Source organism: Euleptes europaea, chromosome 3, assembly GCF_029931775.1.
Source record: "Euleptes europaea isolate rEulEur1 chromosome 3, rEulEur1.hap1, whole genome shotgun sequence".
Lineage (NCBI taxonomy): Eukaryota > Metazoa > Chordata > Lepidosauria > Squamata > Sphaerodactylidae > Euleptes > Euleptes europaea.
This window is the reverse complement of record NC_079314.1, coordinates 121,263,787-121,287,947: the sequence shown is the minus strand read 5'-3', so window position 1 is coordinate 121,287,947 and position 24,161 is coordinate 121,263,787. Positions and strand designations below refer to the sequence as shown.

Sequence of the window (24,161 nt, the reverse complement as noted above, 5' to 3'; positions counted from 1 at the left end):
CTCCTTCCAACTCTACGATTCTAAGGCGTGAGAGAACATGTGCATACGATGTCAACAAAGTCCTTCTGGGCCCCGACTTCTACAAGCTACTAATTTCAGTAACGTTGCTACAAACTCTCACCTGCGGCCTTCAGAGAGGAATATTTTAGGATCCCACTGCATGCAGACATGAACCCCCACACCATGATTGCTACAGGTTTTTCATTACCCCCCAGCCCATTCCATCCAGTCTCCTGCGCAAGCTACCACAGCGTGACCGTGGCATACGGTTGCCGCCTTCAAGCTGTGGTAACAGACCTTTAATTCTCCCATCAAAGCTACAGGCCAGGTCATCATCAACTCCCCTCCCTGGTTGCTTGCTCTGTCCCCACTTGCCTTGCCTCCCAGCTCAAGTTCCTCTTTGCATGGCAAAGATGGGAAGCGGGAGCGGGGATGTGCCGCGGGGCCTGCAGCTGCCTTGTCCACATGAATGTGGAACGTAAAAGATTTATGCTTTGTGCTACCGCATTGCCAGTTGAGTGCTAAAGCGACCCGACAGGAAATACTTGACCGAATTCCGCTGGGTCCCTTCTTCCCTGAGGACGTGTCCTGGCAGGCAGCAGGCCCTCGATGTCAGAGGCTAGTGTTGCTGTTTTGCCTTACAGCTGACAGAGACTAGCCAAGAAAAAGCAGCAGCCAGTCTGGTGTGGCAGTCAGATCAGGGCCCTGGAGACCTGGGTTCAAATCCCCGCTCTGCTGAGATGTTCCTGGGTGACCTAAGTGTGGCTAGACACAAATACACACACAGCCTAACCTCATAAGGTTAGGAGGGTGGTGTTGCCCATGTACACCTGTTAGAATCATAGTTGGAAGGAGGGTCATCTAGTCCAACCCCTTGCACAATGCAGGAAATTCACAACTACCTCCCCCCCTCCACACCCCCAGTGACCCCCTACTCCATGCCCAGAAGATGGCCAAGATGCCCTCCCTCTCATCATCTGCTGAAGGTCATAGAATCAACTTTGCTGACAGATGACCACCTAGCCTCTGCTTAAAAACCTCCAGGGAAGGAGAGCTCACGACCTCCCGAGGAAGCCTGTTCTGCTGAGGAACCGCTCAGACTGTCAGGAAGTTCTTCCTAACATTTAGACAGAAACTCTCTTGATTTAATTTCAACCCGTTGGTTCTGGTCTGACCCTTCTGGGGCAACAGAAAACAACTCCCCACCATCCGTGGTGTATTGTGTTTGTGTGTAAAGTGCCGTCAAGTGGCAGTTAACTTATGGTGACCCCGTAGGGCAGAGGTGTCAAACATAAGGCCCGAGGGCCGGATCCAGCCCCTTGAGAGCTCTTATCCGGCCCGCGAGCCGGCTGAGGAAGCCACCCACTCCAGTCCCGATCTGGGCTGGCGAGGCATGGCCTGGCCCGACCAAGTGACATTTGTCATATCCGGCCCTTGTAACAAATGAGTTCGACACCCCTGCCATAGGGCTTTCAAGGCAAGAGACGTTCAGAAATGGTTTGCTGTCGCCTGCCTCTGCGTAGCAACCCTGGACTTCCTGGGGGTGTCTCCCATCTAAATACGAGCCAGGCCTGACCTTGCTTAGCTTCCAAGATAGGGCTACCTTGGACCATCCAGATCAGGGCAAAAAGCATTCAGAGGTGGTTTGCCATCTAGTCCAACCCCCTGCTCAATGTCCTAACCCCCGAGGGGCCCTGAAGCAACTTTTTGTTTTATGAGTGAATTTTTCAACAAAATCGATGGGAGTTTTTAAGTGTTTGGTAATAAATTAAGGCTACTTTTAGTGACAGAATCATAAGCCAATGGGTTGAAGTACTCAATATTGACCTTAGAATATGCTCTAATACCCATTTCATGTGGCTTCAAAATGTCCCTGTCATTGGCCAAATTTCAAAAATTTCTTGGGGGCTTCTGGCGCCCAAACCCCCAGCTCTCTGGGCTTACTGAGCTCATCAGAATCCATTCATAGCCTACATTTTGTCAGCTGGATCCTCCATTGGTGCACAGCTTAATAGTTCTGTAGCTCAACCCTTAGGCTAGACCCAATCGGAACCATAAAAGACCTCTGAATTCTCCATTCAGGCTGCACTTGTCTCGCTTATGCGTTTTAACACCCAAAATCAGATTTTCACAAAAATGTAGGTCCGCCACTGCGTGGGACTGGCACACGTGATTCCGCAGAGAGCTGATACCTGCAACACACCTGAAACAGACTTTGCAAAAACCTCATTCTCCTCCCATCAAAACCATTGCAGGAAACTTCACCGCTACAGAGAACGTGTTTATTAAAGTGCCTTTTAAAAATCCTACATAAGGAGATCAGGATGGCGTGAGTGATTCTCCCCAACTCCTTTATTCTCACGACAACACTGTGAGGTAGGCCAGGCGGAGAGGAACAGGTGCCAATGTCATCCAAGGAGACGTGGCTGCAGATTTTTTTTGGGGGGGGGGGGACAAAAATGAAAATTTCCTGTTGCAGGGGTTCAGCGCTATTCCCCTGCCGCTCCTCATGTCACAGCCCCCCTCCTCCATGCAGACCCCTCGCTTTGCCACTCCACCCCCCTCCTCCAAGCGGCGTGATTCCCCCTTCCCAACATGTGAGGTTGCCAGGTCCCTCTTTGCCACCAGTGGTTTTTGGGGCGGAGGGCAGGGTTTGGGGGAGAGGAGGGACTTCAATGCCATAGAGTCCAATGGCCAAAGCGGCCATTTTTCTCCAGGGGAACAGATCTCTTATCACCTGGAGATCAGTTGTTATAGCAGGAGATCTCCAGCTAGTACGTGGAGGTTGGCAACCCTAGTTGCTGCCAAGTGATTTTGGAAAATGGGGGGCTCTAAGAGGGGCTTTTACCCAGCAGGTCGCCTGATTTAGGGTTGCCAGGTCCCTCTTCGCCACCGGCGGGAGGTTTGTGGGGGCGGAGCCTGAGGGGGGGCGGGGTTTGGGGAGGGGAGGGACTTCAATGCCATAGAGTCCAATGGCCCAAGCGGCCCTTTTTTCCAGGCGAATTGATTTCTATTGGCCGGAGATCCGTTTTAATAGCAGGTCTCCAGCTAGTGCCTGGAAGTTGGCAACACTATCAACATGGCGGCCCCCCCCCGCGCCCAATCAAGCGACCCCACCATCACCTCCCCAACATGGCCGCCGAAGGGCCTCGGCCAGCCCGCCACTCGTAGCGCGCGAGGCGACCTTCCCAAGATGGCGTCCCCCGACGCCTCTTCCCTCCCTTCCCGCCTAGACGTCGACGCCAGGCCGCTTCCCTAGGAAGAAACGCGCGCGGGCGGCGGCCCGGGCCCTCCGAGCGCGCCGCCGTTCGAGAAAACCACGAAAGCGGCGCGGACAAAACCGCCCCCACCCCCCCCGTCCCGTGCCCTTCCCATCATGGCGGCGCGGCGGCCCCCCTCACGCCGTGCGTCCTCCCCTCCCCCTCTCGGCCTGCCGCCGCCGCCACCACCGCCGGACTCGAGCGCCGCCCGCCCCAGCTAGGCCCGAAGCCCTCCTTTTTTTCCCGCCATCGCCTCCTCAGCCCAGCGCCCCGCCGCCGCCCGTCGGCTCCAGGCAGGCCGGCCCAGGCCCAGGCCCAGGCGCGCCGCCTCCCTTGAAGCGCGGTGGGGGCCGGCCCCCCGCCTGCCTGCCTGCCTGCCTGCCCTCCTCGCGCGGCGCCCGTCCATCCTCCGTCCTTCCTCCCTCCCTCCCCGCCGGCTCGAGCCGGGGCTTCCACGGCGCAGGCCCGCTGCAGCGCAGCCGCTCTGAGGTGAGTGTCCTACCGCGCAATCTCGCAGCCGCTCCTCGCCCAGGACCCGGCGCAGCCGCAGCAACGCGGGGGCCCCGCAGCCTCCCTCACGAGCCCTCCGCCCGCCCTCCGCCGCCGCCTCGCACACGCAGGCCGCGCTAGGCCCCGGACCCGGCCGGCGGGTGGCGGGTGGGGGAAGAGAAGGCCGCGCTCCCTGCAAGGCAGGCCGGTGGCCGGCCCTCCCACGCCGGGGGAGGCCGAGACCCCCCCTTCGCCCCCCAGTAGTCCTCTGGTTGCGCCCCCCCCTCGTCTCCTTCCCCACGAGGCTCCCTGCCCCTTCCTCAAGTGTCAAAACAGGGTCTCTCTCTCCCACCCCCCCCCCGCTTCCCTAAAGAGACTTTTGGGGTTGAATTGGGGGGGGCACGGTTTATTCAATGGGGGAGGGTATAAATCGGACTTGGGGGCGGCGAGGCCTCTGCGGGGGTGAAATGAGGGCTTTAGAAACACATGGGGGGTGGGGGCGGCCAAATTGGGGCTGGAGCGGGAAAAGGGGACCGTCTTAATCTGAGGGGGGGGGGAGAGGAATCTGCTGATGGGAAATTAGGGCTTTAATAATAGATTGGGGGGGGGTTCCAAGTTCTGGTTGGAGCAAGAAAAAGGTGGGGTTTTTATTTGGGGGGGGTCTCTAAACTCCCCCACCTCTGTGTGTCAGAAAAGGGGTAATTTGGATTTTTCTTTCCTGGGTTCAATAAATGGTTTATTAAATTAGAGGAGTATCTTAATCTGAGCTGGGGAGAGGAATCTGCTGGCGGGAAATTAGGGCTTTAATAATAGATGGGGGGAATTGCCAAGTTGTGGTTGGAGCAAGAAAAAGGTGGGGGTTTTTTGGGTGGGGGGTCTCTAAACTCCCCCACCTCTATGTGTCAGAAAAAGGATAATTTGGATTTTTCTTTCCTGGGGAAGGCTGTCTGGATTCAATAGGGGGTCGTGGTTTATTAAATTAGGGGGTATCTTAATCTGAATTGGGAGGAGGAATTTGCTGATGGGAAATTAGGGCTTTAAAATAGATTGAGGGGAGGAATTGCCAAGTTCTGGTTGGAGCAAGAAAAAGGTGGTGGGTTTTTTTTTGGGGGGGGGTCTCAACTCCCCCACCGCTATGTGTCACAAAAGGGGTAATTTGGATTTTTCTTTCATGGGGAAGACTGGGTTCAATAAATGGTTTATTAAATTAGAGGAGTATCTTAATCTGAGTTGGGGAGAGGAATCTGCTGGCGGGAAACTAGGGCTTTAAAAATAGATGGGGGGGGAATTGCCAAGTTGTGGTTGGAGCAAGAAAAAAGTGTGTATGTGTTTTTTTGGGGGGTCTCTAAACTCCCCCACCTCTATGTGTCAGAAAAGGGGTAATTTGGATTTTTCTTTCATGGGGAAAACTGTCTGGGTTCAATAGGGGAATATAATTTATTAAATTAGGGGAGTATTTTAATCAGAGTTTGGGGGAGGAATCTGCTGGTGGGAAATTAGGGCTTTAAAAATAGATGGGGGGGAATTGCCAAATTCTGGTTGGAGCAAGAAAAAGGTGGTGTTTGGGGGGGGCGTCTCTAAACTCCCCCTCCCACTTCTACATGTCAGAAAAGGTGTAATTTGGATTTTTCTTTCACTGGGGAGACTTCTTGAGTTGAATGGGGGGGAGGATTTATTAAATTAGGGGAGTATCTTAATCTGAGTTGGGAAGAATCTGCTGATTTGAAATTGTGGAAACACCAAATTCTGGTTGGAGCAGGAACAGGTGCTGTTGGGGGGGTCCCTAAACTTTCTCCCCCAACCCCTGTGTCAGAGGGAAAAGGCATCTATCGAGAACAGGGGTGTCATTTGGATTTTTCTTTCACGGGGGAGTTTTTTTGGTTGAATGAAGGGACATGATTTCTTAAATTTAGTGGAGTGTCTTAATCAGAGTTGGGGGGAAGGAACCTGCTGTATGTCGGACTAGGATCTGGGAGACCCAGGTTCAAATCTTCGCTATACCATGGAAGCTTGTTGGTAGGCCTTAGAGCAGTCATACATTCTCAGCCTAACCTACCGCACAGGGTTGTTGTGAGCATAAAAATGGAGGAATGAGGTAAGCAGTCTCCTATTTTGGAGAAAGGCCCATCAAGTCCAGCAGTCTATTCACACAGTGGCCAACCAGGTGCCTCTAGGAAGCCCACAAGCAAGACAACTGCAGCAGCATTATCCTGCCTGTGTTCCACAGCACCTAGTATAGGCATGCCCCTATTGAGACTGTCCGTCACCTTTCCAGTCATTATATTTCTTCATTGTCCCCCAAGAATCCAGCGAAGTTCTTGGTGTGATCATAGACCCTTCTGTTTTTTACCTTTGCAGCGTCCACATCTGTAGGAAACCACCAGGACTGGAAGTCACAGTAGCAGTGAGGTAGTTTCATATGGGTAGCCCTGTCACTCTTCAGTAGAGCAGCAAGATTCAACTACAGTAGAGAACCTTAAAGACCAACAAGATTTCTTGGTTATAAGCTCTCAAGCATCAAAGGGAGCTTTGACTCTCAAAAACGTATACACCCTGGATAACTTGTTGGTCTTTAAGGCGCAATTGGACTCCACTGTAGCAGTGAGAGTAATGAACAGAGGATCTGCATGCTAGGGAAAGTGCAGACTCCACTTCCTTTTCATGACAATGAAGTGGGTGTTGTAGAACTGTGTAATCTTTCCAGGCTAGGGTTTGAACTGTGTGGAGCCCCTGGGGAATCCTCGTCTGCTCATGGAGTAGGAGACCTTGTCTGCTCATGGAGTAGGACACCCTGATCCCTTGTCCGACTCCATTCCCACCCATTTGAATAGAGTTTAGTTCCCTTTAATGTGAAGGGCAAATTTGGAAGGCAGCGGTTGCTGTGCAGGTTGTTTGAGGGGGGGGGGGGAAACAGTTGGCCTCTTGGTACCATTTTTTTGTCTGGGGTTATGGTTAAAGAGGCCCTGACCTGGATGGCCCAGGTTAGCCCAATCTTGTCAGATCTCAGAAGCTTGAGGAGGGCTGGTTCTGGTTAGTACTTGGATGGGAGACTACCAAGGAAGTCCAGGGTAGCTATGTAGAAGCAGGCAGTGGCGAACCACCTCTGATCGTCCCTTGCCTTGAAAACCCTACGGGGCTGCCATAAGTTGGTTGTGGCTTGATGGCACTTTGCACCCCCCACCATGGTTAAAGAGAGCTAGCGTGGTGCTGAGGCCTTGGACTAGTCCCACACGGTCTCTCGGCCTAACTTATCTCACCCAGTTGTTGTGAAGGTTAAACGAGAAAAGGAGAGCCCTGCTTTCTGCTCAGAACTCCTTGGAGGGAAGAAGAAGAGTTGGTTTTTATCTACCACTTAAGGGAGAATCGAAACAGCTTACAATCGCCTTTCCCTCCCCCACAACAGACACCCTGTGAGGTGGGTGGGGCTGAGGGAGCTGTGACTAGCCCAAGGTCACCCAGCTGGCTTCGTGTGTAGGAGTGGGGAAACAAATCCAGTTCACCAGATTAGCCTCCGCCACTCATGTGAAGGAGTGGGGAATCAAACCCGGTTCTCCAGATCAGAGTCCACCTCTCCAAACCACCGCTCTTAACCACTACACCACACTGGGTAATACTAGGTAATAGGGCAGGGTAATACCAGATAGACAAACTATCCTTCTCTCCACGGACTGGAAACAGGACAGGATGTCCTCATGAAAACTCCACTTTGCTTGGCAAGGGGGGGGGGCATGTAAGTGAAACATCTGGATTCAAGTCCAGTAGCACCATAGAGATCAACACATTTCTTGGAATATAAGCTTCCGGGAGTCAGAGCTCCCTTCATCAGATACCAGATGGTCTGAGTGGTAGCTATCTTCACTACAAAAACATAACCTTTATGGCCCTCCCCTGTGGGGTGTGGTGGTTGAGTGTTGGACTAGGATTGAGGCAACCCTGGTTCGAATCCCCACTCTGCCATCAAAGTGTACCCTACCTCACTGTGCTGTTGTGAGGATAAAATAGAGGAGATGAGAATGGTGTAAGCTGCTTTGGGACCCCACTGGGGAGAAGAGGTGGAATATAAAAGGAGTAAACAGAGTAATGATCCCTACGATTATAAATGGAGTACACATTGTCTAAATTTATTTATTTTCAATTTATAATTATAAATATAATTTCCCCATTCCTCCCCCCATTGGCCCAGGGGAAAACCTGATTTTAAAATGCATTAATTTGGTGATTTTTAAGCCCCTCACAATGCAATCCAAAGCAGAGTTGTGTGTGCGTTAAATGCAGTCACATTGCTCCCGACTCAAGGCAGCCCTTTGTCCTCCAAAACATCCTCTCTTTAACAGCCTTGCTCAGGTCTTGCAAACTGAGGGCCCCGTGGCTCCCTGTAGACAGTCCATCCCTCTCTTGCTGGGTCTTCCTCTTTTCCCGCTGCCTTCCACTTTTCCTAGCATGACTGTCTTTTCCAGTGACTCTTGTCTTCTCGTAACATGACCAAAGCACGACAGCCTCAGTTTAGTCAGGGTTACATCCATCTAAATACTAACTCGGCTTATTATTGCACTGACAGAGTTGTCTGGATTAGAGTGCATGCATCCGCAGCGATTCTGAGTGCAGAGGATTTCACAAGGGTGATAATTTTCTACCTGGTTTATCCTGGAAATTGGCAGCATTCCTGTCTTATTTTTTTAAAGGCAAGCTGCTAACTTTCTTGCTTGTGGAGATACATGTATATGTGTTAAAAATCGGTAATAGTTCCAAACGTTTTGCTACACAGTGAGTGGAGTTTCTGGACCTGCTTCCTCTTCTTTAGGACTTCTTTAAATGTCTTACACTTCTTACAAGGAAGTGACTAGACAGTTAACAGTGCAGTCGTAAGAACACTCCTGACTACATCCCGCTGAATAGACCTGAGCAGACCCTGCTTAGGATTGCTCTCTGAGTCTACGAAGAGGCCTTGCAGTGCCTCATATTATTTTACTCAGAAGTAAGTCCCATAAGTGGGTTCTAGATCAGATCGAGCCTGAACTCTCCCTAGCAGCTAAAACGACTAAATCGAGGCTATCATACTTGGGTCAGATTAGGAGAAGACAAGACACACTGGAAAAGACAATAATGCTAGGAAAAGTTGAAGGCAGCAGAAAAAGAGGAGGACTCAACATGAAATGGATTGACTCTTGAGAGTCAGTGTGGTGTAGTGGTTAAGAGCAGTGGTTTGATCCCCCACTCCTCTACATGAGCTGTGGAGGCTAATCTGGTGAACTGGATTTGTTTCCCCACTCCTACATGTGAAGCCAGCTGGGTGGCCTTGGGCTAGTCACAGTTCTCTTAGAGCTCTCTCAGCCCCACCTACTTCAAAGGGTGTCTGTTGTGGGGAGAGGAAGGGAAGGCAATTGTAAGCCGGTTTGAGTCTCCCTTAAGAGGTAGAGAAAGTCGGCATATAAAAAACAATTCTTCTTCAAGGAAGCCACGGCCTGCAGTCTGTAAGACCTGAGCAGGGCTGTTAAGGAGAAGACATTTCAGAGGTCATTAACTCATAAGGTTGCCATAAGTCGGAAGCGACTTGACGGCACTTACACAAGTTCCAAACACAAGTTCCACTTTAGTACTAAAGTGTGTTCAGGATTGTTCCCGTGTTGTGATCCCCCTACCCACAGACCATTCCTGCATGTGTCGCTGTAATATACGTTTCCTTCTGCTGCCAAATTGCTCCCTGCCAAAAATACCTCCCACCCATATGCAAATTGAGATAACTTTGGTGAAGAGAAGCAGGTTTGTGTACACTGTGTTCATTTGCATAACTTTAGGCAAATGTGTTTGACACTGTGGCTCAAAGCCCTGACTTAGTAGAGAGCTAGTGCGATAACAGAATATTAGGCAAGAGAAACCCAGTTGTAAATTCCAACTCTCCTAAACAAAACCTCCTCTGGTTTGCCTTGGGCAAGATTCTGTCTCAGCAGAACTCGCCTCATAGGAATGTTGTGGAGTTCAACACGCTGCTCTCAACTCCTTGTTTATAAGGTGGGGTACAAATGCAGCCAGTACGTAATAATAAAGATCTGATTTTAATATGAGGGTCTGCCCACAGTAATCGTGTCACAAGGGGACTGCTGTGTGTGTACTGGGAAAGAGGTCGAGGAAGAGTTGATTGAGTTCTGGGTGTGTTCAATCAATCAATCAACCTTTATTGGCATATACCCAGAAACATAGCAGTACACAAAATTCTCTGTCCATTCATTTTCAGTTTAAATACAGTTTGAACTTTGGTCCTAGTTTTGACAACTGCCATCAGAAATTCCGCCACCTTTAAAATGACTTCAGGAATAGTTCAATAAAAACCGGCATACAGAGGATTCTTGGCTAGATTTCATTTTATCAGTCAAGGGTAGAATTGTTTTCTTACGGGGGCCGTCATTCAGATGACTATTATTATTTCCTGTAGCGTGTCGTATTGACTCAAGCCACATACACATAACCTTTTCTCGAAGGGAGTATTTTTAAATCTACCATTTAGTACCTCTGAAGGAAGGGCATTAAGCCTGGTGAGCATAAGTGCCCTCCATTGAAGGGGTTCTTCAAGTGTATCAAAGTACTGCTGTAATTTCCCATATTTAACTTGTAAGCCTAACTTAAGAGGGGAGTATGTTGATAGAGTAAATGGACATATTTTTTTGTCATTCTTCGTCTAAAATTCTTTGATAGTATTGAACACTGATTTTTCATCTAGCATTGACAGATCCTCTAAAGCAATACCAAGGTGACCAAGTTTAGCTAAAATAGTGGAGAACAAGTTAACTTTGTAAGTGTCTTTTTGGTGTGTTTCTAATGGACGGGACTCAAGTTTAGATGAGTGCTTTGTGATTAAAGCAGCGCTCTAGGAGTTCTAGAGAACTAGCAAAAGATGGGGAAGTATTTCTTATCGTTGGCCATTAGAAAGGTACCTGCACCTGAAGTTACAGCAGCAAGGTGTGACTGTCACATGACCATCTTTCCTTAGGATATTGGGAGCTTTATCTTAACTGGTGACTAAGGAGAACCTCCACATTCAGAGGCAGTCAACCTCTGAATACCAGTGCCAGGAAGCAAGATCATGATAAGGCTTCGGCCTCTCTGCCATGTTTGTTGGACTTCCGGAGGAACTGGTTGACCAGTGTGTGAGACAGGATGCTGGACTAGATGGACCATCACTGGTCAGATCTAGCCGGGCTCTTGTTATGTTTTATGTTCTTAAATGACTCTACTTTAAGAACGAAAGGAGATGATTTATTTCTTCAGACTGATCTTTTATTCTTCTCTTCTGCCCTTTATTGTTTAGTGTGTCAGCTTAGAGCACTGGTTCCCAACCAGGGGTCCGTGGACCCCCAGGGGTCCGTGAGAACGAAATTAAGGTATGCGAAACAAAGTTATAAAGTTCCCGGAATATAACCAGACCAAATCAAAAGATACCCAAAAGCTGATTCGCAATCCTTTTGGTATTGCTGTTGAAGAGGTTGCAGAAGAAATCCAGGAAGAGCTCATTGAATTCCAAAATGATAGGCACTGTAAGGATGTGTTTGAATCCGTTTCTCTTGAAGAGTTCTGGTGTAAAAAAGCAATTTCATATCCTACAGTTCGGGGATTCGCCTTGCGATATCTTATGCTCTTCTCCACAATTTATTTATGCGAACAAGGTTTTTCTGCTTTGCTTATAATTAAGAACAAGACCAGAAATCGATTGGAAGCAAGTGATGATATTCGTGTAGCTCTGAACAACAGTATTAGCCCCAGAATTGCCCAGCTTGTAAAAAGGATGCAAGCTCAAAAATCACATTGATTTTCAATTAAAAGTTCTCTATTATAAAAAATATATTCATATATTATTCTAATGTTTAACTAACAGTTATGATTAAAGTTTATTTTCAAATTCTCTGAATTTTTATTTTGAACCTTGGGGTCCCTGCACTGAACAAAAAAGTCCTAGTGGTCCCTGGTCAAAAAAAGGTTGGGAACCACTGGCTTAGAGGGACTATACTTTTGCTTTTAATTCAGTATCAGTCTTACTCCAGCCAACATGGGACGTTGCCTTATCCTGACTTTCTTCATGGGCTTTGCTTTTTAGTGGTCAGCCTGATCCTCAGGTTTCTGCTTTGTTGGTGCAGCCACTCTCTGAGTCGGAGTGATGCACCAGCATGGCATGTTTGATTTCCCCCTTCTCTTTGTCCCCCGCAGCAGTTCTAGAGATCTGCAGTTACAAGGTAGACACAGTATTGGATCCACAGGACTCAGTGCTGATAAGAACCTGTTTGCTGCTGAGCCAGGTGCAGGGATTGCTGTGCCCTGAAGAGAGAGTCCTTTGTTACAGACAGGTGGTTATATATTGGAGCCCTAATTTACCCCTGTTGTGTGATCTGGCACAGCTTTGGGTTCACTCTTGGGAAGGGAGCAAGAACATAAGAGGAGCCTGCTTCAAGTCTATCTAGTCATAAGAACATAAGAAAAGCTCTGCTGGATCAGACCAAGGTCCGTCAAATCCTGCAGGTGCCTCTAGGAATCCCACAAACAAGGCGACTGCAGCAGCATTGTCCTGCCTGTGTTAAGAACATAAGAAAGGCCCTGCTGGATCAGACCAAGGCCCATCACGTCCAGCAGTCTGTTCACACTGTGGCCAGCCAGGTGCCTCTAGGAAGCCCACAGACAAGGTGCCTGCAGCTGCATTATCTTGCCTGTGTTAAGACCATAAGATAAGGCCATGCTGGATTAGACCAAGGTCCATCAAGTCCAGCCGTCTGTTCACACAGTGGCCAACCAGGTGCCTCCTTGTTCTCTTTGGAGCAAGACTTCCGCTTCTAAAAGCAAATCTTGTTTGCTTCGTTACTGCATGTTAACCAACTTCTTGCACTTGACAGTATCTGTTCTGACTTCAGTTATTGTGGATTTAAATAACGTCTTAACATCTAAACCCTCTGAGTCTTTTGTGTCCCATTCATCTTCCTAATAATATCCCCCTATTTTAAAAGAGAAATTTCCTCTTCTAAAATCAAATGTGGCCATGTTGTACTTTGGGGGCAACTTTCCCTGTATGTATAATAACTTAGCAGTTCTGTAACCCTGGAAGCTGAACAGAGAGCTGCTTCTTGAGAGGAAGGAAGGAAGGGAGTGCCCACCCACCCGCCTTGGGAGACAGACCATTGGCATCAAAGACAGAGCTACTTCTACACCCTCTACCCCTTACTCCCTGTACGTTAGTTTTTGGATGGTACATTTGATGTTAACTTGGTCTTAAACATTTGTGTGTGTGTGTTTTCTATTGTATGTGTAGGTAATACTGTAAGCCGCTTTGAATCCACAATTGAGTGGAGAAAAGAGGGTTAGAAAGATCCGTAAAAAAACAAACAAATGATAGTCACTACCCCCACTGCGCTCAGCAATCCTTACATCTTTCTGCAGGTCCTGAGAACCACTCAAGGACAAAACCAGCCTTCTCTCCCTTCCAGATGAACCTATGATTACTTGCTCTAAGGAACCATCAGTTATGATACCTAGACATTTGGGGCTCTTTGATATGACTCAAACATCACATGAACACATAAAGCTGCCTTATAGTGAATCAGACACTTGATCCATCAGTCAGTATTGTCTACTCAGACTGGTGGTGGATCTCCAGGGTCTCAGGCAGAAGTCTTTCACATCACCGACTTGCCTGGCCACGTTAACTGGAGATGCCGGGGATTTAACCCAGGACCTTCTTTATGCCAAGCAGGTGCTCTTCCACTGAGCCACAGCCCCTCCCCTATAACCAATCATTGCAAGGATAATCAAAGTCATCACCTACTGTATTAAGAGCCCATTCCTAAAGGGGGGGGGCGAAACTCCTCTGGAGCTGGCATGACCCTGCGCATGCACCACCTTGTCACAGAATAAGGTGGCACCTATGCTGGCACTGGGGCAAACATGCCGGGCCCTGCCACCAGCCCAACCACGCCCAAAAGAGAAAGCCTGTGCGGTGGGGGGGGGGGGCGTTCCCAGGGTGGATCTGCCTTTCACCCTGGGAACGCCCCCTTGAACGGCAGCAGGGCTGCACCACCTCTTTCAATGGGGGATTTCCCTTCTTTTTAACTAAAAAAAATTAGGCCTCTTTTTCCCTTCACAGTGGCTGGGAAGCCTCGGAGGAGGAAGCGCGGCTGCGTCACTCCCAGCCGCCACGGAACTTCCCCTCCCTTCAGGATTGGGCTGCCCCATACCTTGATTTTTGGCTGCATCCCAGACTTCTTTTTCTCCATCTCAAGACATCTGTCATAATTTTGTTGAGGCAGGCAGTAGTACATCCCCACGATTATATGTTTGGGCCTGGTAGTGATTCTGTGGGGGGAGCGTATCCCGCTTGAGTTTTCTGACTTATTGATCGCTGCCCTACAGGACGTACAGAGTCAGACCGCTCTGAGCCTTTTTTTTCTTGGATCTCTGTCCGGAGCTAATCTCAGTCACTGCACCATGAAGAAATGTAATGAGCCTGTGCTCCACCTTATGTTCTGTTTTTGTTTTATTTTAATATTATAAAGTGCCTTCAAGCTTAGTTAGTTGAAATTGAAGATATAGAACTGTAAAATAAATCCATACCTACACATATAGATGGAATCCAGTGACACCTTAACAGATGAATGAAATTTATCAGGGGCCATAGCTCAGTGGTAGAGCATCTGCTTGCCATGCAGAAGGTCCCAGGTTCAATCCCCTGCATCTCCAGTTAAAGGGACTTGGCAAGTAAGGTGATGTGAAAGACCTCTGCATGAGACCCTGGAGAGCCGCTGCCGGTCTGAGTAGGCAATACTGACTTTGATGGACCAAGGGTCTGGTTCAGTACAAGGCAGCTTCATCTGTTGTGTTCATGTGTTATCAGCTTAAGCTTTCATGAGTTAGAACTCAGTTCAATTTTACACGTCTGTTAGTCATCCATTAGGCATTTTTTCTATTGTTTGCTGCTTTTCATATAAATTTATAGGCCTGTGTTTTTATACCTATACATAGTTTCCCTGTCCACTTGGTGTATATATTATATTGCTTTTCTCCACTGGCTGCTGTTTTTACCAAGTTCTAGCCGGGCCCTATTTAAACTGGTGGTGGTGGAAAGTCCAGTCAAGTTGTAGCTGACTTATGGCTAACCCAGTAGGGTTTTCAAGGCAAGAAATGTTCAGAGGTGGTTTGCCATTGTCTGCCTCTGTGGAGCATCCTGGGACCCCATTTAGATTATCTGGAATATTTCCCCCACCATCCCTTTGGCATAAGTTTGTCCCAACACAGATGCTCTTGGGTCCTGTTGTCTTTTCCTGAGGAATTTGTTTAAAAGTTGTTTTGTGATTCTCCCCCCCCCCCCGATATTAAGCATCAGCTGTCTGGTTCCATTTTTATTTAAGTGGAGCCTGTCTCTTTCACAAGGGCAGCCTGTCTCTAGTCTTTGAGGAGGGGTTATCCATTCTATCTTTGGTCTGCCGCAAATACTGTTCTATGAGAATATTTCTTGTCTCTTAATCATTTGTATTAACATTTTAAAGTCCCAGTAGTGTCAGATCATTCCTTTTACATTCAAGTATAGATGACTTTGTGGATTCTGAGTCTTACATTCAACTGGGAACAGCCTAGGCCCTGCATATCTTGGGGGCATCACTTTTCTTAGAATCATAGGATCCTAGAGTTGGAAGGGACTACCAGGGTCATCTAGTCCAGCCCCCTGCACAATACAGGAAATTCACAACTACCTCCCCCCAACACCCCCAGTGACCCCTACTCAGAAGATGGCAAAAAAAATACCCTCCAGGATCCCTGGCCAATCTGACCTGGAGGAAAATTGCTTCCTGACCCCAAAGTGGCAATCGGCACTACCCTAGGCATGCAAGAAAGGGTCACGAGAGCCAAACACTGATGCAAACCTTCCTGCCCTCCCTCTCACGATCTGCCTAAGGTCACGGAATCAGCATTGCTGACAGATGGCCATCTAGCCTCTGCTTAAAAACCTCCAGGGAAGGAGAGCCCACCACCTCCCGAGGAAGCCTGTTCCACTGAGGAACCGCTCAAACTCTTATCAGCAGCCCTACCCGGTAAGCTTGGAGGAGTGGACTTTGCACTCTGCAGCTGGCATTCATTCATGCATCCAGTACAGAACACATGAGTGATACAAATGCAAGGCATGCGCCCCTCTTATGGCACAATTTTAAAAACTATGCCGTTGTCCCAAATCAGAACTGGTCTTCAAGTAAACTGCCCAAGGCGCTAGCTGATAACGTCTTCTCCTGTGCCAAATTTCTATAGTGGTTTTGTTGTGAAGTTGCTTAAAACAAAGAATGGCTTTGTATTCTTCTTCCCAGGACATTATTTTTCCCTTCAAGAGATGCGATTCTTCTACCTTGCAAAATAAGCTTTAGTCGAGGCTGTGCTTTGAAAATGTTGGGTCTGATGCTGTGATATTTGGGGGGTGGGGTGTTCTCTGTCCTACCTGCAGAATAACCATATCAGGCAGGTTAGGTTGAGAGAATGTCACCGATCCAAGGTCATGCAATAAGCTTCAGCATGAGCCAGTGTGGTTTAGTGGTTAAGAGCAGTGGTTTGGAGCAGTGGTTTGATTCCTCGCTTCTCCAAATGAGCGGCAGACTAATCTGGGTGACCTTGGGCTAGTCACAGTTCTATTAAGAGCTCTCTCAGCCCCACCTACCTCACAGGGTGTCTGTTGTGGGGAGGGGAAGGAAAGGTGATTGTAAGCTTGTTTGATTTTTCCTTAAGTGGTAGAGAAAGTCAGCATATAAAAACCAACTCTTCTTCATCATCATCATCTTCATCATCATCTTATAGTTCTTCATCCTCATCATCATCATGGCTGAGTGGACCCAGGTCTCTCTGGCTTTATTCTGACCTCTGCCTAAGACCCTGGAGAGCCGCTGCCAGTCTGGGTAGACGATACTGACCTTGATGAACCAATGGCCTGATTCAGTATATGGCAGCTTCATGTAGTGGTTAAGAGTGTTGGACTAATATCTGAGAGAATCATAGAGTTGGGTGGGACCACCAGGGTAATCTAGTCCAACCCCCTGCACTGACCCAAGTTCAAATCCCCAGTTGTGCCATGGAAGCTCGCTGGATTACCTTGGGCCAGTCACACACTCTCGGCCTAACCCACCTCACGGGATTGTTGTGATGATAAAACACATGAGGGCAGAATGATCTTGTAAGTCACTTCAGGTCTCCATCTGAATAAATAAATAACCTCAATTGTTTACCAAGTGTGCATTGATCTCCATGTGAGAGAGCATTTGTGGTAGAAGCACCGTTTCAGTTTAACCGTTGACAGCGCGGTGGCTTTAATTTGGAGGTGCCTTTTTATCCTTGGCTAAACATAATAAGATGCAGGTAAGGCATTAAACTAATTTAGTATATGATAACTTTGTAAACAAAACTTTGCAAACAAAACAAAACTTTGTAAACAAAACTTGTAAACAACAGTCAGCTTGGGCTTTGGAAACTGTTTTCCAGCAGGCTTTCAACTTCCGTGCACATTTAGGATGGAGATTAATTTAACCATGACTAGAGGTTATGTAGGCATTTGGCTCACACTTAAATGTTTTGCCTGCTATTAATGTGTTGACGTAAGACCAATTGCAGTTTTTGAATGGCTGTGATGATGTTTATTGCATCTTAATCACAGATTGACCTTGTTTATTCTGTAGTTCTTGCTTCTGAGGCATTTGTTGTCAATTTGCTGACTTCGTTGGAAGAGCTGAGTAGCTTTTACTTTAAAAGACACTGAAGTACTGGTAAGAACATAAGAAAAGCCCTGCCGGATCAGACCAAGGCCCATCAAGTCATAAGAACATCAGAAAGGCCCTGCTGGATCAGACCCAGGCCCATCAAGTCCAGCAGTCTGTTCACACACTGGCCAACCAGGTGCCTCTAGGAAGCCACAAACAAGACGACTGCAGCAGCACCATCCTGCCTGTGTTCCACCGAACCCAAAATAATAGCCATGCTCCTCTGATACTAGAGAGAATAGGTTTGCAGCATGACTAGTATCCATTTTAACTAATAGTCATGAATACCCCTTTCCTCCCTGAATATGTCTACTCCCCTCTTAAAGCCTTCCAAGTTGGCAGCCATGACCGCATCCTGGGGCAGGGAGTTCCACAATTTAACCATAGGTTGTGTGAAAAAATACTTCCTTTTATCTGTTTTGAATCTGTCACCCTCCAGCTTCAACAGTCCAGCATTCTGTTCACACCGTGGCCAACCAGGGCCTCTAGGAAGCCCACAAACAAGACCACTGCAGCAACATTATCCTGCCTGTGTTCCACAGCACCTAATATAACAGGCATGCTCCTGTGATACTAGAGAGAACAGGGATGCATCATGACTAGTATCCATTTCCACTAATAGCCATGGATAGCCCTCTCCTCCATGAACATGTCCACTCCCCTCTTAAAGCCTTCCAAGTTGGCGGCTGTCACCACATCCTGGGGCAGGGACTTCCACAATTTAACTATGCATTGTGTGAAGAAATACTTCTGTTTATCTGTTTTGGATCTCTCACCCTCCAGCTTCAGCAGATGACCCCTCGTTCTGGTATTATGAGAGAGGGGAAAAAGCTTCTCCCTGTCCACCCTCTCCATATCATGCATAATGTTATATACCTCTATCATGTCTTCCCTTAACTGCCTTCTTTCCAAGCTAAACAGCCCTAAGCACTTTAACCGCTTTTTTGCATGATTTATTCTGGTTCTGGTAGTTATGAAGGAGGAGCACAGAATGACGCAGGGCTGTACAAATGTCCCTTGTCCCGTCCCGAAGAAGCTGTTCACGCAAGTCTCAAAATGGAACTCTGTGCAGCTGGCCAGATGACATGGGCAAGACGAGGAGTGCATAGCTGATGGCGCTGCCTGTCTCCACATAGGGGAGAGTCTCCAAGTTCCATCTGTAGTTGTTCCGCATGAACCACAGGATTGTTGCTGTCTGCCTCCGGCGAAGTTCCTCTCGAGGAGGCTGGCAAGTGGGACAGGTTCCCCTCCGCAGCGGCTGAGACTATAGTAACCGAATGACCCAGGGGGCTCTTTTTTTTAAAAAACAACACAGAATGGAAGGGCAAATTAGGACATCTTCTCAGACTTCAGAGTGGTGTACATCTAGATTGTGTAATCCAAAACCTGAAGTTAAGTCTAACGCTGAAACCTAAAATCCGGCGGTACAGGACGCAAATCTCATTCAGTATTAATGGCTTTTCCTTCTCAAGATAGCGCAGGTTTCATGTTCAATGTGGCAGTGAAGCTTGTCGGTGTTCCTAGATGCAATGTGCAAGACCTCTCTTAGTTTATTTGTTTGTTAGGTAATATTCTTTACCGCTTTTCTCCTCAGAGGACCCAAAGTGATGACAGAAATGTCAGAAATACAAAATGAGGGCTGTTGTGGTGTAGTGGTTAGAGTGTTGGATTAGGCCCTGCGACAACCGGGTTCGAATCCCTGGCTCAGCCATAGAAGTCTGCCAGGTGACCTTGGGCCAACCCTCACAAGGGTTCAATACCTGCTATCTCCACTCAAAAAGAACAGTTAGGAGGTGATGTAAAAGACCTCTGCCTGAGACCCTGGAGAGCCGCTGTCAGTCTGAGTAGGCAGTAGTGACCTTGATGGACTAAGGGTCTGAGTCAGTATCAGGCAGTTTCACGTGAGCCAGTGTGGTGTAGTGGTTTGGGGTGGTGGAATCTAATCTGGAGAACCAGGTTTGATCCACCACTCTTCCACATGAGCGGCAGGGGCTAATCTGGTGAACCGGGTTAGTTTCCCCACTCCTACACATGAAGCCAGCTGGGTGACCTTGAGCAAGTCACAGCTCTGTTAGAGCTCTCTCAGCCCCACCTACCTCACAGGGTGTCTGTTGTGGGGAGGGGAAGGGAAGGTGATTGTAAGCTGGTTTGAGTCTCCCTTAAGTGGTAGAGAAAGTCGGCATTTAAAAAACAACTCTTTATGTGATTCACATGGTCAGCAGCTCCATAGGTAGGAGGACTGCTCAAAGATGCAGCACTCTCTTGCTGGGGTCAGGACAAAGGGAACACATGAAGCTGCCTTCTACTGAATCAGACCCTGGGTCCATCAAATTCAGTACTGTCTATTCAGACTGGCAGCAGCTCTCCAGGGTCTCAGGCGGAGGTCTTTCACATCACCTACCTGCCTGGTCCCTTTAAATGGAGATACTGGGGATTGAACCTGGGACCTTCTGCATGCCAAGGAGATGCTGTACCACTGAGCCACGGTCCCTCCTGAAAGAGGGGATCCATAAGACGATCCAACAAATAACATGCAGCCAGAAAGAAGGGAAAGTCTTGCCGGAAAAAAAAGTGTTCCCTGCACCCCCCCACCCCACCCCATTGGGGCTTCTTGGTTCCTCTTCTGGAGAATTGACATCTTATATGGAAACGATGGTGGCGGTGTGATTTAAAGCAGCTGAGGAGTGATGTATTTTGGTCCCATCCTGCCCTTTGCAGTGCGTGGCAACCAAATCTTTGTTTTTGTTCTGTCACATTTGCATCCCAGCCTCCCCCCAAGGCGCTCAGAGCCGTGTTTTTGGCCTTGCATCAGCCCTGTGAGTTACGTTAAGCTTGAGAGGCAAGGACTCATCCGCTGAGCTTTAAAGCCAAGTCAGCATTTGAACCTGGGTCGGCCACACCCAAGTCTCAGACTTGTAACCACAGCAGAGTCTCAACAGCATCCTGATGTAGAGTGTCTCAGCCAACCATACAGTACATCAGCATAATGCATCACATTCTGCAGCCAGAGAGAGAGAGAAAAACTTTGGAGCTTTTTGGTGAAGCAGCTCTCTGTGTGTTTGCATGAGGCTGGATTGCTAGCAAATTACCATGACTGGAAAGGAGTGGCGTGGACTCTGCGGCAACCTGTACTTGATGCGTTTTCTCTTAATGTGTCTGTAGTGGAATGCTGGCACAGACTAGCTACTAGTCAGCACTAGCTGCTGATCTGACTCTAGCCCTATTCACATGTTGCAGTGAATGTGCGAACAGCCTTCCCATACATACATGCATCTGTTTGGAGGGCAGAACCAATGCACATTCATTTTCCAAATGAACCCAGATACCAGTACTTGGGTTAAAATGATAGGGCTGTTTATCTTGGAAAGAAGGTGGTTAAGAGGAGACATGATAGAGGTCTATAACATTATGCATGGTATGGAGAGGGTGGACAAGGAGAAGCTTTTCTCCCTCTCTCATAATACCAGGATGCAGGGTCATCTGCTGAAGCTGGAGGGTGAGAGATTCAAAACAGATACAAGGAAGTATTTCTTCACACAACACACAGTGAAATGGTGGAACTCCCTGCCCCAGGATGTGGTGATGGCTGCCAGCTTGGAAGGCTTTAAGAGAGGAGTGGACATGATCATGGAGGAGAGTGCTATCCATGGCTACTAGTCAAAATGGCTACTAGTCATGATGCATATGTATTCTCTCCTGGATCAGAGGAACATGCCTATTATATTAGGTACTGTGGAACACAGGCAGGATAATGCTGCTGCAGTCATCTTTTTTGTGGGCTTCCTAGAGGCCCCTGGTTGGCCGCTGTGTGAACAGACTGCTGGACTTGATGGACCTTGGTCCGATCCAGCAGGGCCTTTCTTATGTTCTTATCAGTGTGCGATTTCAGTAACATGAGAATTGCTCAAAGCATGTACAAGGAAAAACCAAGTGTACAGGGTGTACACAATGTGTGCTTTTACTGTAACTTGTGAACAGGGTTTCGGTAAAGTGTGTCTGTGTAAAACCAGCATCAGCTCAGTGCCCATGAGCTTTCCCTTTTGCACCCAGCAGGATTTCAGATTCCAAAGGTCCAAGTTCCATGTATTCTCTGTTGCATATCAGCCTCTTTGGGGCAAAGGCGTTTTTTCTGGGAGTTTCCTCCAAATTAAACAACCCTGCTGCCTGATCCTCCATGGAACCTTGGGTCGCAGCAAGTCAGGAGTGAATTGCTGAGGTGGTTAAATCTGTTGCTGTTGGTACTGCCAAGGAAGGGGTTGGAGAGCCAATGTGGTGTGGTAGTTAAGAGTGGTGGACTCTAATCTGAAGAACCAGATTTGATTCCCCACTCCCCACATGACCGGCGGATGCTAATCTGGTGAACCTGATTGGTTTCCCCACTCCTACACAGGAAGCTAGCTGGGTGACCTTGAGCTAGTCACGGTTCTCCAAACTCTCTCAGCCCTACCCCCACAAGGTGTCTGTTGTGGGGATAGGAAGGAGATTTGATTCTCCTTAAAAGGCCGAGAAAGTCAGCTTATAAAATCCAATTCTTCTTGGCGTGGACGCGTTGGTTGCTTGGGCAAGTGTGTGGTCCCAAGGCCAGGTTTACTGAGAGGACTAAAAATGCAGAGGCCAAGGAAGGATGAAAATGCCCCCAGGGCCCACATCAGTAGCACCATGTTACCCCTGGAACATCTAATTTGGCCCTGGGTGTTGTTTTTTTGTTGGAGGGACCAAGTGGGCAGCACTGACTCAGCTGGCCTTACAAGCTGGTGATTGGGGGAGAATACGGCCCCTGTTAAAAATGAGTTCCTATCCAGGGCGGGAACCTGCCCTTGCTAACTGGAGTTTATTTTTTATTTATGGTCTATATGGTCCCTTCCAACTCTATGATTCTATTAAAAACATTTATTAGCCGTCTTTGTTCCTTACAGAGCTCAAGGCGGCTTATAATATATATAAAATACATAAAATAAGGTACATAAAATTACATTAAAGCAAAATTTTAAAGTCACAGTTTAGGACGGCTTGATCCAAATACGGCTTAATAAAACTGGCGGATGCTAATCTGGTGAAGTGGGTTGGTTTCCCCACTCCCACGCATGAAGCCAGCTGGGTGACCTTGGGCTAGACATAGTTCTCTTAGAGCTCTCTCAGCCCCACCTACCTCACAGGGTGTCTGTTGTGGGGAGGGGAAGGGAAGGTGATTGTAAGCCAGTTTGATTTTTTCTTAAGTGATGGAGAAAGTCAGCATGTAAAAACCAACTCTTCTTCTTCTTTTGTCTAACAGTAGCTACCAATGGAGGAACACACGGTAACCCAGACGGAGCACATGGCCACCATAGAGGCCCACGCGGTGGCCCAACAGGTCCAGCAGGTCCACGTGGCCACATACACGGAGCACAGCATGCTCAGTGCAGACGAAGACTCGCCGTCTTCCCCTGAAGACACTTCGTATGATGACTCTGACATCCTCAACTCCACGGCTGCCGACGAGGTGACTGCTCACCTGGCCGCTGCAGGTGAGGCTCCTTGTGCATGTCGTTACTTGTTTTCTCATGATTTCTTTGGGGGGTTGAGTAGCTTCCCTTCAGTTTCAGGCTCAGCTGGGTGATGCAAAGATAGAGTTGGCGAAAGATGGCCACTTAAGGCCCCCAACAGCGTGTGTTATGTGCCATCAAGGCACTTCTGACTTAGGACAACCCCATGAATCAACAACCTCCAAAACGTCCTATCCTTAACAGCCTTGCTCAGGTCTTGCAAACTGAGGGCCGTGGCTTCCTTTGTTGAGTCCATCCATCTCATGTTGGGTCTTCCTCTTTTCCCTCTGCCTTCAGCTTTTCCAAGGGTGATTGTTCCCCCCCACCCCAGCGAGTCTTGTCTTCTCAATGAAGACGTCTCAAATGCTTATGAAAGTTATTAAAAAGTTAAAATGGATATTGCCCTTTTATATTAAGTGTTGGGAGTACCAAATCATACAGTTTGATGGGTCCTGTCAAAATCAAACGTGTGGCCATGTTAGTATTTCAGAAAATAAATTCTCAAACATTTCTATCCCCAACAGTTGACCATAGGAAGGAGAACTCATATGAACACATGAAGCTGCCTTCTACTGAATCAGACCCTCTGTCAGGTCTGAGTTCACCTAGTAATTCCCCAAAACCAGACGTCCAGGCAGGTATCCTAAGAAGCAGGTTTATTAAGGAAAGTCTACAGTGAGGAGCAGCAACTGACGTTAGCTATTCATGGACTTCAATGGAGGGAAAGGGACAGGGCAGCACATAATAACAGAAATCAAACAGTACGTTGGTTGCCAGGACTATTCCCTGGTTCCCAGGAAGGTTTACAGTTACAGTTCACAGTTATCACACTTTCAGCAATCTCAGCAGACAAAACAATATCAAAGCTACACAAGCCAGAGCCCTTGGAAAGCCATCTGCGCTCAGGGCATGACTTCCAGGCCAGTGCCTGACACCCTCTGTCCATCAAAGTCAGTATTGTCTACTCAGATCGGTAGCAGCTCTCCAGGGTCTCAGGTAGAGGTCTTTCACATGACCTACTTGCCTAATCCCTTTAACTGGAGATGCCAGGAATTGAACCTGGGACCTTCTGCATGCCAAGCAGATGCTCTACCACTGAGCCACAGCTCATGATGAACAGGCGTGCCTCC

General features: G+C 48.1%; 1 protein-coding gene across 3 annotated transcripts in view; it reads left to right on the top strand.

Moving 5' to 3' along the window:
• Positions 1-3,716: 3,716 nt before the first annotated feature.
• NRF1 (nuclear respiratory factor 1) overlaps positions 3,717-24,161 on the top strand; it is a 79,086-nt gene continuing 58,641 nt past the window's right edge. For 2 of the 3 annotated variants that reach the window (XM_056845879.1, XM_056845881.1), the window contains exons 1-2: positions 3,717-3,749; positions 22,782-23,013. In XM_056845879.1, the coding sequence (XP_056701857.1) occupies positions 22,791-23,013 (223 nt within the window). In that variant the 5' untranslated portion in view covers positions 3,717-3,749; positions 22,782-22,790. Of the gene's footprint in view, positions 3,756-22,781; positions 23,014-24,161 lie in introns of all 3 variants that reach the window. The other variant, XM_056845880.1, reaches the window with a different exon arrangement.